General features: G+C 45.4%; 1 protein-coding gene across 2 annotated transcripts in view; it reads left to right on the forward strand.

Annotated features, from left to right (window-relative positions):
• Window positions 1–10828, forward strand: part of LOC144981190 (uncharacterized) — a 21411-nt gene extending 10583 nt beyond the window's left edge. Inside the window, exons 2-7 of one of the 2 annotated variants that reach the window (XM_023966228.2) lie at window positions 3232–3312; window positions 4306–4486; window positions 4592–4707; window positions 5048–5292; window positions 5492–5706; window positions 8287–10828. In XM_023966228.2, the coding sequence (XP_023821996.1) occupies window positions 3232–3312; window positions 4306–4486; window positions 4592–4707; window positions 5048–5292; window positions 5492–5706; window positions 8287–9538 (2090 nt within the window). In that variant the 3' untranslated portion in view covers window positions 9539–10828. The remainder of the gene's footprint in view (window positions 1–3231; window positions 3313–4305; window positions 4487–4591; window positions 4708–5047; window positions 5293–5491; window positions 5707–8286) is intronic. The other variant, XM_078936807.1, reaches the window with a different exon arrangement.
• Window positions 10829–14658: the final 3830 nt, after the last annotated feature.

A 14658-nucleotide genomic window follows, 5' to 3' on the forward strand; every position in this document is an offset into this window, starting at 1 on the left:
CGCCCCGCCTCTTACTAAGAGCGCGCTTCAGGCCGTCTGTCTAGGCGCGCACACACGCACACTTTTAACCGAACAGGAATGTGAAAATATATTTAATAATTAAGTTGCACATTACACAAAGAGGAATGCATGAAAAGATGAGGCTGGAGGAGGGACATGAATCTCTATAATAATATCAATACAAATACGTGTTTTTTTCCTGCGGGACGGGAGACGATACAAAATCAATGCATCTCTATTACTGTGCGGGACTAAATTCTCTGAGTTTTGCGGGTGCGGGCGGGAGTGGACATACATATTGCGGGAGCGGGCGGGATTGTAACGCAAACGTTGCGGGAGCGGGCGGGATTGGTCAAAAATTCAGCGGGCGCGGGCGGGAGCGGGAAGAAGAAAATGGTCCCGTGCAGGGCTCTATTATGTTGTTTCACCTGTTAAGCTTTTCCTTTGCTCCCCCTAGTGGCGGAATTGCGCATTTCGGTTATTTCTTTAGAAAATTCATAACTCGTCACAGTAATGGACTAGAAACTTGCTTTCTTTTTAAAACATTTTTGCGATTTTTACTCTTCGTGTGTGGGCCGGACTAAACCACCTGGCAGGCCAGATAGGGCCCACTGGCCATATGTTTGACACCCTGTCCTAGACAGTCACTGGGGTCATCAACATGAATATTAAAATCCTCTATTATTATGATTTGATCAGAATCTAAAACAATAGTTGATAGGAAGTCAGAAAACTCAGTTTAAAAATTCTGAAAACGGGCCGGGGGGGCGATAAATAATTATGAATAAAACAGGTTTTTGAGTCTTCCTGTTTGGGTGATTTATAGACAATATGATGCTTTCAAATGAATTATAAGTATTTTTAACTTTAGGGTTGAGAAGTAAGCTAGACTGTGATATTACTGCCAAACCACCTCCTTTCCCTGAAATCCTGGATTTCTGATAGTTAGCATAAGTGTGGGGGGGGGGGGGTTGCTTCATTCAATCTAACATAGTCATCCTGTTGGAGCCAAGTTTCTGTTAAGGCTAAAAGACTGAGGTTGTTATCAATGATTAACTCGTTGACTAAGAGGGACTTGGAGGAAATGGATCGAATGTTTAATAAACCGCATTTAATTACATCATAATTCTGCTTGTGAGAACTGCTGTCTGTCACCTTAAGGTTTCTATGACGAGATCCTTTCATTTGTCCTTCAGCACATAAGCTAAAGCTTGAACCTGCTTAAAAAGCGGCTGTACATTTCATCACTGACTAAGTTCAGCAGGGGACCAGAGAGTGTCGGACATCGTCTTAGCCAGTTTACACACCGAAGTTACGTTTAACTTAACCACCTCTGATTGTCTCCGTCGGGCATCATTACCGCCTGCGTGAATCACGACTCGACGGAACCTGGACTTACTCTGAGCTAACATCCTATGGTTCCCCTCGATGTCACCAGCTCTGGCCCCCGGATAACACCTGACTGTAGGCTTTTGGGAGGGCGCTGGGGTGCTAACTGGATTAGGCGCGGCCGCGCTACGAGTAACGACCTGGCTAGCCGGCTTAGCTTCCACTGTGCGGAGCCGCGCTTCTAACTGCTCCAGCCTGGCCTCCAAGTCTAACACAAGACTACACTTAACACACCTACCGCTATCTTCACTGACAGGAAATCCGTTGATGAGTATGATCCATACATACAGTGGTGGACAAATTTGTTGGTACCCCTCAGTTAAAGAAAGAAAGTCCACAATGCTCACTGAAATGACTTGAAACGTTCAAAAGTAACAATACATTAAAAGTTATTGAAAATTAAGTAATCAAAATCTGCCATTACTTTTGAGTTGTTGATTAACAGAATTATTTAAAAAAACAAACTAATGAAATGGGGCTGGACAAAAATGATGGTACCCATAACTTAATATTTTGTTGCCCAACATTTTGAGGCAATCACTGCAATGAAACGGTTTCTGTGTTTGTCAATGAGCCTTCTGCACCTGTCCACAGGTATTTTGGCCCCCTCCTCATGAGCAAACTGCTCCAGTTGTCTCTGGTTTGACAGGCGTCTTCTCCAAATGGCATGTTTCAGCTCATTCCACTGATGTTCAATGGGTTTCAGATCTGGGCTCATAGGAGGCCACTTCAGCATAGTCCAACGCTTTTCTCTCAGCCATTCTTGGAGGAACTGAGCCTCCTCCATGTTTCACAGTAGGGACAGTGTTCTTTTGCTTGGATGCTTCATTTTTGAGTCTACCAACAGAGAGCTGATGTGCCTTACCAAAAAGCTCCAGCTCGGTCTCATCTGTCCAAAGGACATTTTCCCAGAAGCTTTGTAGCTTGTCAACATGCAATTTTGCAAATTCCAGTCTGGCTTTTTAATGATTTCCTTTCAACAGTGGTGTCCTCCTTGGTCGTCTTCCATGAAGTCCACTCTGGCTCAAACAACGAGGAATGGTGTGATCTGACACTGATGTACCTTGATGTGGGAGTTCACCTTTAATGTCTTTGGAGGTTGTTCTGGGCTCTTTGGATACAGTTCCAACTATCCGTGTCCTCAATTTGTCGTCAATTTTCCTCTTCCTCTTCGTCCAGGGAGGTTGGCTACTGTCCCGTGGGTCTTAAACTTCTGAATAATATGTTCCACTGTGGTCACAGGAACATCAAGCTGCTTAGAGATGGTTTTATAGCCTTTACCTTTACCATGTTTGTCTATAATTGTGTTTCTTATGTCCTGGGACAATTCTCTCTTTGGCTTTCTGTTGTCCACGTTCAGTGTGGTTCACACCTTTTCACCAAACAGCAACGTGACTATTTGTCTCCCTTTAAATAGGCAGACTGACTGATTCTGGGTCTGAAAACAGCTGTGATGTCAATTAAGGGACAAGTTCATCATGACCCCCTGGACAATTAGTTCTCAGTCTTTCACAGAGGTACCATCATTTTTGTCCAGCCCTATTTCATTCGTTTTTTTTTTTAATAATTCTGTTAATCAACAACTCAAAAGTATTGGCTGATTTTGATTATTTCATTTTCAATAACTTTTATTGTATTGTTACTTTTGAACGTTTCAAGTCATTTCAGTGAGCATTGTGGACTTTATTTCTTTAACTGAGGGGTACCAACAAATTTGTCCACCACTGTACCAAATGTCTTGTTTGAGTTACAAATCAAGGATGACTCACACACACATCCAGTGAGTGGATTTTCTCTCCATATTCCATTGTGGGTAAAATTCTGTCTTTGTCCCGGGAAAAGCGCTGGAGCCCAAACCGCGTGGCTACAAGGAAACGGTCCAGACGGAACAACCGAAAGAGGAGCTGCTCTCACCGCCGCCTGGTGAGTTGGAGTCTGTCAGGACATCAGTTTTCTGGTTAGAAGCTTGTGGACCCACAAAGCCGTAGAATGTGCTCAAAAGTGATTTCCACCCACCAGTTTTTGAGACAGAAAAACGTCTGGATACTCTGAGTGACCTTCCTCTGTTCCTCCTCTCGTCCTTGTCTCTCCCTCATGCTTCCCCTTTGACCCTTGTCTGATTGTCCTCTGGTCCTCCAGAGATGGTTAGGACATGTCCAGAGGAGAGACGCTGAATCTATTGGTAAAAGGATGCTGAGTCTAGAGCTGCCAGAGGTCTAGAGGAAGACCAGAGATGAACATGAAGGTCACTGCTGTTAGAGGTTAGGATGCAGCAGACGGGGTTAGACGGAGGAAGCTAATTGGCTGTGGTGAAAGGAGAAGAACTTTTTCTCCTCTGATGTTCCTGTGCTTCTCCTCTTTTCCTCCTTTGATCCTGTTGGGATCTTCGTCTGATGCTCATTTTTCTTAACTGTCTGGACAATCAGAGGAGAAATCAGAGGAGAGAAATCTCCAGACGTGATGAGTTTCACTGAAAGGAGTGAAAAGACTCCCCAGATGAAGGAAAGAACTTTTTTTATTGAAAATGGTTTTGCTTTGGTAAACTTCACTAAGGTTCTGGTAAAACTTAGAACCAATTCTGGTCGGAACCGGTCCATTAACCCTTGTGCTATCTTAGATTACCCCCCCCCCCCCTTCCATTGAGGTGTTCTCCCTACCATGACAAAAGTGGATAAAGGTGGAAAGATTTCATGTAATCCATGGACACCAGTGAAGATCACAAATCATTGAAGAAAAAGGTTCAGAGCACTGTCTAGTGGGTCTAGATGACCCAACTCCCAACGTTAAAGTGCCTGGGATAGCACAAGGGTTACGAACGATCATAGAGACCAAATCTGTAGAGACGGACCTTTCTGAAGACGTTTTTGTAAAGGTTTGTCTCAGAGGGAACAAAAAAGATGAATCTGTTGTTTTTAGGCGTGGAAGACCCTGTGAGGCTCCACTTTCCTCAGAACAACAACGAAGATGGTGATGATGGTGGTGATGGTGCTTTTGATAATGAAGCCAATGATGAAGACGAGCAGCTGGCAGAACAGGTCCAGCCTTCAGCGAGTTCCAGGGAAAAGTCCAAGGATCCGGATTTTGAACTCCCAAGGAGGTGACAAACCTACGGCTGCTTTAACGGTTTAGAAGAAGAGAACCGTCCTCCTTTGAGCTGATTGGACTTGAATACGTGTTTATACTTTGGGTCCGTGTCCCACAGACCGCAGCGGCGCCCAGTCCGGCCCAACAGAGCCCGGACCAGAAGCAGTCCAACCCACCTGAACCTCAGGATTCGGTTCATGCAGGACACAAACATGGACATGTTGCACAGTTCTGGTAAGTCCTCTGTGTCTTTAGCCTTAGGACGCCCAGAACTGTTGGTAATCTGGTGACTTTAGAACTGCGGTCATCAGAACATCCTAATCTGTCCTGATAGTTCCCAAACTGACAACAGTTGTAGCGCTAGCTTTGCTAATGCAGGGAATACTGTACTTTCCGTACTATATAGCCATGGTTTCCATGGTCTCCTAAAAGCATGATAACTGGAGATGTCAGACGATTGTCTGGATTCTGACATGGATGTTAACAGACTTCTTCCAGGATCCAAACAGACCAGTTCATCACTGAATGATGAACCGTTTGAGGATCTTCTCAATGAATTTGGTTTCTCTCCTAGTTTTTAAGGACACTATTGTCCGGGACCTCAGCTTTCCTCAAAGTCTTCAAGAGTCAGAATTCGTGGATCTTCTCAGGTCCTCCTTCCCGCCAATGGCTGAGAGTGACAAAGACTTTGAGATCCACACCCTCAACCATAGTAAGAGGCTGATAAAGCTGCCGCTGAAGACCATGGCTCCCAGGGAGATCATCAGAAGCATGAAGTCCAACGCGCCGCGGGCCACCGTCCTCTTCATCAAGCTGAAGGTAGGTACTGGTTGAGCGAGACGTGATGGAAAAGCAGGAACAGAGAACAGTACATCACACTGCTGTCTGAGAACATTTAGAACCAAATGTACACGTCTTGTGGGCGTGGTCTAATGGCTTTGCAGCTGCTTATTACCATTTTTAGCTTAACGGCTTTAAAAGCCTTACATGCTGTTTGTGAAACGTTCAACACTTGCAGAGGCCAGAAGCTGAGAAGAAGTCAGAGGAAACGTCTGAAGAGAAACTCAAAGGAGCATCTGAGGAGATCAAGGGGAAATCTGAGGAGGAGAAAGAGGAGAAGCCGAAGGAGGACAATGAGGAGATGGAAGATTCCCACGAATCAACAGTAGAGGACACACCTTCATCTACTGATGCTGTACCAGAAGAAGAGGATGTTGCTGGACCGAGTTCAAGGTAATTGACATTTGCTTACCACGCCCACATTCCTTATATAGTCATATCCTACGTTATCTTATTTCGTTCAGCTCCAACTAGGGATCCATGTATGGAATTTTCACAAAAATATATGAAAAAAGTTCGAATAATAATAATAATACATTTTATTTGAAAATAATGTGCTTTACATTTAGAAGAAAAATCTTAAACCGCTACATTATAAAACAGGAATAACAATAATTCACAAATAACAAAGAGAAAAAACAACCAAAAAGTAGTGGAGCTGTGAAGTGGCGTGCGGGGAAAGGAGCTCAATAAGGTAGTCAGGGGCAGTTCCACGGAGGCATTGGTAGGTGAGGAGACAGAGTTTGTAATGAATTCTGAAACGGATGGGCAACCAGCGAAGTGACTGGAGGACAGGAGTGATGTGGTCAAATTTGCGTCTCCTCTTCAGGACCCTAGCAGCGCAGTTTTGGATGAAGCTTTTCCAGGCTGCTGCCATAAATCCCCACAAGGAGAGCAATGCAGTTGTCTAGTCTGGAGGAGATAAAAGCACGGATCAGTTTTCACTTTTACCAGGTACCAGGTGTGTGCAAATCTTGCCGAGTTGTCCAGAATGTGGTGCGTGTTACATTTCTGGTACAGAAAGAAAGAAGAAGAAACGTAAAACTAAACATTCCATGTTGCAGTCCGGTCGAGTTTGTCTTTGTGTGCTTTTTTTGTTTGAATGTGGGAGAAGTTTGATGATGCCCATTTTTAAGAATAAGTTAGATGTGCAGAGTTGTGACAACTACAGATTAATAAAGCTTATGAGCCAAGCAATTGAGTTATGGGAAAGAGTTTCTGAAACTAGACTAAGAGCAGAAGTAAAATTTGTGAGCAGCAGGATGGTTTCATGCCAAGAAAGAGCATTGCAGATGCAATCTTTGCTTTGAGTATGTTAATAGAGAAGTACAGAGAAGTTCAAAGAGAGCTACACTGTCTCTGTAGATCTGGAGAAAACTTATGACAGGGTATCCAGATAGGAACTGTGGTTTTATATAAAGAAGTCTCGAGTGACAGAGAAGAATGTTAGAGCAGTGCAGGACATGAATGAGGGCTGTAAGACAGTGGTGAGGAGTGCTGTAGGGATGAACAGAGGAGGTCAAGGTGGAGGTGGGATTACACCAGGGATCCGCTCTGAACCACTTTCTGTTTGCAATGTTGATGGACAGGCTGACAGACAAGGTTAGTCAGGAATCACATAGACTATGATGTTTGCAGATGATATTGTGATTTGTAGTGAGAGCAGAGAACAGGTGGAGGAGAAGCTAGAGAGGTGGAGGTTTGTCCTGGAAAGGAGAGGAATGAAGGTTAGCTGCAGGAAAACGGAGAATATGTGTGTGAATGAGAGGAACCCAAGAGGAAGAGTGAGGTTACATAGAGAAGTGCTGAAGAAGGAAGATTTGAAGGATCTAGGGTCAAAAGTCAAGAAGAATTTGGATACAAAAAGATTTCCCAAGCTTTAAACATCCAAGGAGCACTATGCAAGCCCATGTGAAAGGAGTTCCAGACCACTGCAAATCTACAAAGAGTTGGCCGTCTGTCTAAACTTTCAGCTCAAACAAGGAGAAAACTGATGAGAGATGCACCCAAGAGGCCCATGATGACTCTGGATAATCTGCAGAGATCTGCATACCCACAGCCACCTGGGAGACACACCAAACATGTGAAAGGTGTATGGTCAGATGAAACCAAAATCCAACTTTTGAGCAACAATGCAAAATGTTCTGCAACACAGCTCATTACCCTGAACACACCATCCCCACTATCAAACATGGTGGTGGTAGCATCATGGTCTGGGCCTGCTTTTCTCCAACAGGGACAGGGAGGATGGTTAGTATGGTTAACCTGGTTAACCTCCTCTCTGACCTGGTGTTCTGGCTCTCCCGTGGTATTGCTATTGTATTGTACCGCTTCAATCTCAAGTTGTGATGGGAGTTGTCATTTGTGGATGTGAGAACATTGGGCTACCAGTTGCTTAGCAGTTAGGCTTGATTGTGGGTTTGGAAGCATCCATACACTCCACATACTCTGCATGTAACCTCTCTGAGTAGAACTGCTTAAGTAGTAGCATTCCAACAGGAACCCGTTCTCACATTGAGTCCATGTCCGTCTTGTTCCAGTAGCCCACTTTCAATCAGGGTGCTCTGGTTCCCCTAGACCTGAAGCAGACCTGGTTGGTAGAGTGACGTCTGAGCCGGCATGACATGGTTTATTGTCTCTGATGGGTTATGAGGTAGTCAGCAGCATGGAGGGTCTTGCCCTAGGACCCCCACTGGATGGTCTTGTTTGTTCAATGCTTTCCCTGGGAAATTTACCCACACGACACATTGAATCCATTAAATATTGTTTGTGAAGTAGAGTTTGACTATGTGCTTGAGAGGGGGTGGGAGAAAGCAACTGTGTTTATTCCAATCTCTATTATGTTTTACTGGACATCACTGATGGGTCAACCGAAGTGAGGAAAGTATTGATTTACCTGATGAAAGAACAAATGTTTAAACATAAGACTTTGCTGTGTTCATCAAGTAATGTGAGATTCTTGCTCCTCTGCAGTTCGGGTCCACATGGTTTCAGGGAGGAAACTGGGTCCAAAGACTCACAGGAACCTCAAAGGGACTCTGAGGTGGACGATGTGGATCAAGATGATGCCTCTGCTGAGGATCCAGAATGGAAACTGGAGTCCAAGCAGCAAAAAGAGGTGAAAAAAACAGCAGATAAAACAGATAAAAGTCCAGGAGGACAGCGGAAAAAAAGGGCCTGTAAAGTATGTGGGTTCTTGTACAAATCCCGGGGCAGTTTGGTCAAACACATGTGGACTCACATGAATAAACCTCAAACAGTTTGTGGCGTCTGTGGAGACACTTTTGAATCCACCGAAGAGCTGAAAGAACATCTGAGAACCTATGATAAAGTCCACAAGTGTGAGGAATGTGGGAAAACTTTTATTAATACCTATGTTTTCAAAAGACATTTAGACCAGCACTCCAGAAAGGTGGACATCCAGTGTGAGGTTTGTGGGAAAAAGTTTGTAACCAAGAATGGACTGAGCTTGCACAGCTGGAGCCACATAGAGGAACGGCCGTTCAAGTGCGATATCTGTGATAAGGCCTTTGGTCTGAAAAGTCTTCTGCAGGCTCACAGAAGGAACCACGGGAACCAGTGCCACATCTGCGGTAAGACCCTCTCCAGCACCCGAGGTTTGTCTTGGCACCTGATGAGTCACTCTGAAAAACGCAACTTTGCCTGTGACGTTTGTGGGAAGCGTTTTAAAATTCCCCACGGTCTTAGGATCCACAAGAAGATTCACATGGACAGAGAACGGTCGTTCCTCTGCCATATCTGCTGCAAAACCTTCCACTGCAACGAAACGCTCAAAGTTCACATGATGACCCACAGCAGCGAGAAGCCGTTCGTCTGCCAGGACTGTGGTAAAGGCTTCACGATGAAATCAAGTCTGAAGAGCCACCAACGAATTCACACTGGAGAGAGACCGTACTCCTGCTCCCACTGTGGACGCTGCTTCAAGCTGAAGTCAACCCTCAACAGCCATATCAATACCCACTTAGGCATCAAACGCTTTACTTGCACACTGTGCGGGAAGGCCGCCTCAAATCCGGAACACCTGAGGGTCCACATGAGGACCCACAATGGAGACAGACCCTACAAGTGCTTGCTGTGCGACAAAGCCTTCACGCAGAGCCACTGTCTGAAAACACACATGATGAAGCTCCATCCTGGAGAGAACCCGAGCCAGAACCCAACCGGACCCTTATCAGAACAAACCAAACAGACTTCTGAACATTGAAACAGCAGATTCAGAAGCTGCAGACCGAAGTAGTCCTTTCACTAAAATATTTAATCCATTTGTAACTATTTTCATTAAAGCTAGCACATTAGCACTTTCAGTTGTTGTGAAGTATTGACAGACCTGTTGTTTTACTCTCTGTAACCCTGTAACAATGGGCATTTAAAACAGGTTCAAGAATGCGCTGAATGTGGTTTGTTGAATGTACTCTTAGCATACAGCGTTCACACTACCAGCTACCAGATACTAGCACATGCTACAGCTACAGCTGGAAGATTCTTGGTGTTAAATGTCAACGCAGTGGAAATCTGGTAAATCTTTCTCAAGGCTTTTTCGTTCACTACTCTGTTCCAATATATGAAGGACTTAGGCCGAATCCCAATTGCTTTCCTACCCCCTCTGGCTCCTCCCTATTGCTTCAATTGTAGCAAGTTATTTGACAAGACAAAACAAGCAGATTGGAGCCAGGTATGTCTTTTCTCACAAGTAGAGTAGTGACAGAAGCAACCTCAGTTACAATCAGTCTACCCTACTCTGAAGTGCTTCTGACTGCTCACCTCATTTTCTGCAATTCAGGCGGTCCCTAGTCACACAAGTGTCTGGTCAGTCTAAGGATTGTATAATCAGTAAATCATCAGTGCACATTCTTTCAGCCGTTGTTTAATCATACGATCAATGCAGAATTCCTGTTTCGACAGTTTTGTCTTTTATCCTAGTTGCTGTTCTTTATAATGACATATAGAACAGTTTTACACTCAAAGCAGAACTCTTTGAAAGTAATTTCATTTAAGCACATTTTTAAAGATAAGTTAGAATGATGACTAAGAAGCCTTGTTTCCATTGAGTGGTACGGTACGGTCACTTTCAGACCAGTTCAGTATTTTTAGCGTGTCCATTAAAAAATGGACCCATTAAGCCGGACCAAACTGTACCATTTTTTGGGGCCCCATTGGTTGTAGGTCCATAGAAATACTGAACGGACCAGTTACATCCAAGCTACTGTTGTACCCCGTTGTTTGGCTGACAAAAGAAAGCTCCAAGAAACAGCTGTATTGGTCTTCGCTGCCTGCGATCTACTCTCAATCAACATTATTGGCTTTACAAAGCACCAAAAGCCAAGTGGAAAAGAATGAGTACCGCTCAGTGGAAATGAGGCTTAAGTGTACATATTTCTTCAACATTTCTGTCCTGTTTATCATTCTAACATCTGCATTCATTATTGGTTTTCTGTCCATTAATCGTTTTCGCTGTCCTGTTAAAATGTACACTCAAAAGTATATGTTGATTTAAGCTTCTTGTCTGGAGTGGTTACGGGCAGTGACTATGTGTTCCAGTTGGAACACCTATTCCATATTTAGATTTAGCCTTGGCATTAGCTTTATTTTTAGGAATCTGATCAGGGAGATGCTGTAGATGTAAAGTCTTTCGTTTGAACACCTGTATAGCCCTACTGTTTACCTACAAACGATCCTGGACAGGTCCAGAAACTCTTCACCTTTAAGAGTCCAGAAAACTGAAGCTGATGGAGGTTCCACTCACCATCAGAACGAAGAGTAGAACCAAAAGGAAGCCTCTTTTTCCTGAAAAAGTCAGAAACTTTTCAAACAGTTTTTGTCGAAATAATCACCAAATGTTTTTGATTTGATTTAAATGGTTTATTTCAGGCAATCAAAGCAAGAATAATGCACAAAAAAATACAGTCATCATTTATACATTCATTCATTCATAGAAAGACGTATCAAACTTAGGATAATTAGACATAAAATTAAATATTGCTTGAAAGGGAGTGGAAGGAAGTGAATTTATATAATCCCACCCCTGCTCTACCGGAACCGTTTTTATTACATGATTTATCATTAACCGGTACATAAATTTTGATCTGATATCAATGCCTTACCAACACAGTTTCAGGTCATTACAAATGCTTAAGTATCAATAAATCACATGACACTGATGAATTACTTGATAATTACGTAAAATAGACATAACTTTATTTTGTATATTAACATACTACAAACAGATCAGTTATCTAAAATTCAGATTATTGTCATTAGAAAAATTATTATTATGATTAAAAATAACACTATATCAGAAAATAGACATAATTAAAAAAACTTTTTGGGGCAAGTGAAGAGATAAAATTAGAGATCAATCACTTTAACCATCTTCAGTATTTGATTAAACAATTTTATTGTAATTATAAGGTAATGCTGTGAAATAAAAAAGGGACCATAATTTGTCGAATGTCCAAGGTTGATATTCCTTCTTCTGCTGATTAACAGCCGTTCTTCTGGGTTTAAACAGAGTTTATAGTCCTCTTCAATGTTATGTCTGCAGGCATTAGATTAAGGTCTGTATCCTTCTTCAGCTGATATCAGCGGTGCTGAAAGTTGAGGTCAAGTTGTCTGCAGGTCAGAACTCTGCTAAAATCAGGGCCATTTCAGACTTTTGGTGAAAGCGATGAATCCAGGCGTCATATTTCTTGAAATTAAATTTGACTCTTTGATTTATTACTGCATGTTGGTTCAGACGTCCGTGATCAAACACTTCTCAAAGTCCTTCATGGGGTTAATAACCAGAACCTTGGACCGGTCCCGTGGACCGAGTGGTTTGACGTAAATCCTGCAGCCTCTAACCCAAGTGTTCCCAATCTGCTTATGCTTCCTGAGAGGTCTGCATGTTTGGAGATTTCAGCATTCCTTCTGGTCAGATGGTCGTTCAGATAGCAGATCCCTTCAGATTCCTCCGTTGATTCATCAGAGCTAGCTTGTGTTTGTGATTCACAAACCTGATGAGGATCGCTGGTTTATCCGTCTCCTTTCTCCTGGGGAGCAGGTGGCAGGTCTCCATGGTATTGAGATCCAGGGAAATCCCTTTAGATGTGAGAAATGATTCCACTTGGTGTTCAAGAGTCTCTCCACCGGGGGGGGCGACGCTTTCTGGCTCCTCTCTCTCTGTGTGGGGTGGGTGGTGCCGGGCCTGGGGTGTCGGCGCCTCCGGGGGTGGGCCCCTGGGCTGGGTGGCCCTGGCCCCTTTGCTGGGGGTGGGCTGGGGGACGGCTGTTTGACCACCGGGGGACAGTCTACCAGCTGTCCCCAACTTACCCCCTTCCTTATATAACCTCATATTAGGGTGAGGGGGTGGGGGGTCTAGCCTGCGATGCGCCTTGGGGGGGGGCTACTTGGGAGTGGCCCCCCTCCTATGGTTGCCGTATGGAGTGGGCCCCCCCTCTTTCGGTTTTATTTGCACCTTAGACATGTAGGGTCCTTGGTAGGGGGGGTGCTTGGACATCACTGCAAGCAAGCAGCAGATGTCCTCCTGGCACCCTACCCGCCAATTTTAACCGCACCTTAGACATTTAGGGCCCCTTGGTGTGGAGGGTGAGGGGACATCACTGTGAGTAATCAGGAGATGTCCCCTTAGTGCCCTACTCGCCAATTTTAACTGCACCCCCCTTAGTACACACACCCCTCCCCCTTCAATATATACATTCAAACATAAACACACACACATGCACACAAACACCCTCTCAAACACCCATACACGCACACACATTTTACAAGGAAGGTGGGACCTGGGTCCATCTGTCCCCTACCCCTTCCCTGGTGGGGGGTGCGGGCCCCTTGGCGATGGCGGCCGTGTCCCTTGGGTGCCGGCTCCCTGGGCCCGGCGGTGCTCTCTCCGCACGGTGGGGGGGTTCATATTACACCTGAGCCGGGGGTGTTCGTGTCCCTGGGGGGTGGGTCCTGGTCCTTGCCCCTGGGCGCTGGGCCCCGCCAAACTTCCAACATGGCCGAGCCTGGTCGGGCCATATTTATAACATCCCTTGTGGGCCGCCCTTTTTTCCCCGGGGTTCCCCCCTCCTGGGCGGGGGCGGCGGGCCCCTGCCTTGCTCCTACCTGGACCAACCGTGGGCCGGGTGGGTGGCTGCCTGGAGTGCGGAGCGGGTCTCCCTTGGGGGGTCCTGGCTCGTACCTGGGGTCGGGGCGGGGGGATGCCCGGAACTCCTGGGTGGTGGTGGGGTGCTCGTCTGGGGCTGTGGGCGTCCCTCTCCGGTGGGGCCCTGCGTTGGGCTCTTCCGGCGCGGCGGGGGGCTGCTTTCCTGGCTGGGCTGGGGCGGCGCTCTCTTTCCCTCTGCGCCTCCCTGCTATCTGGCTCTGGGGGCCTCGCGGCGGTCCGGCTGGCCCTGGCCTGGGTGGCGGTCTTGGTCGCCCGGGGGGCGGTTGTTCCCTGCCTGTTCCCGTGTGGCGTTGGGGGAATTCCGGCTGCCGCTGCTGCTGCGGCGGGGGTATGGGTGTGGGGGTGGCTGGGCGCTCCTCCTCCTTCTTTTCACATTCCACCATCCATTTTAGAAGAACATAAACACTCACCTGAGCACAGGTGTTAGCTCACCTTTGCACTAATAGTTTGCATGATTGAATGAATGAAAGATTTCACACTAGTTGGTTTAAAGGCATAGGTATGCGTTCGTGAACACTATCTGTTTTGTGTGCATGTTGACATGTGGACATTTTTGCGGCTAGCAGGTGTGTTGATAATATTTGAGTGTGTGTGAACAGGCCCCGCCCTTTTTGTACTACATTTGAACCGTACCGTAACGATAAACAACCAGTAAACCTGTCTGCTCTATGCTGCTTCATGGTCTTACCCCCCTTCCCCTCCTATTATCACCCTCCTACCCCCCCCCTCTCTCTAACGTCCCTCTCTCTTCTTCCCCTCTTTCCTTTTCCGTCCGGTCCAACACCAAAGATTTTCAAACATGATTGAAATTAATAAATTTTGGCCTCAATTACAAAAGGGGTTTATTCAGACATTCCTTTGGTTTGTCTGAAGATGAATAACCCCTCTTGTTAAAATAAAATATGTCCAACACAAGAGGCCCTCAGCTCTCATCTGTTTGCCTAGCTGTTGGACAGGACAAGTTAAAAAAAAAAAAAAAAAAAAAAAAGTCTCTCCACCGCTCCCCGTTTCAGAAGAATTGCTAGCAATGCTTGCGCTATTAGCTTTAGCAATGCTAACTCCAGCGGCATTTAGCTTTGCCTGAGGTTTGATCGGTACTCCAGTGAGAATGACATTATTCATCCTTACTTGTTCCACATCTTCCAGTCTTTTCTCCAGAA

This window comes from Oryzias latipes, chromosome 18, assembly GCF_053564925.1.
Source record: "Oryzias latipes strain Hd-rR chromosome 18, Olatipes_Hd-rR_3.1".
In the NCBI taxonomy this organism is placed as follows: domain Eukaryota; kingdom Metazoa; phylum Chordata; class Actinopteri; order Beloniformes; family Adrianichthyidae; genus Oryzias; species Oryzias latipes.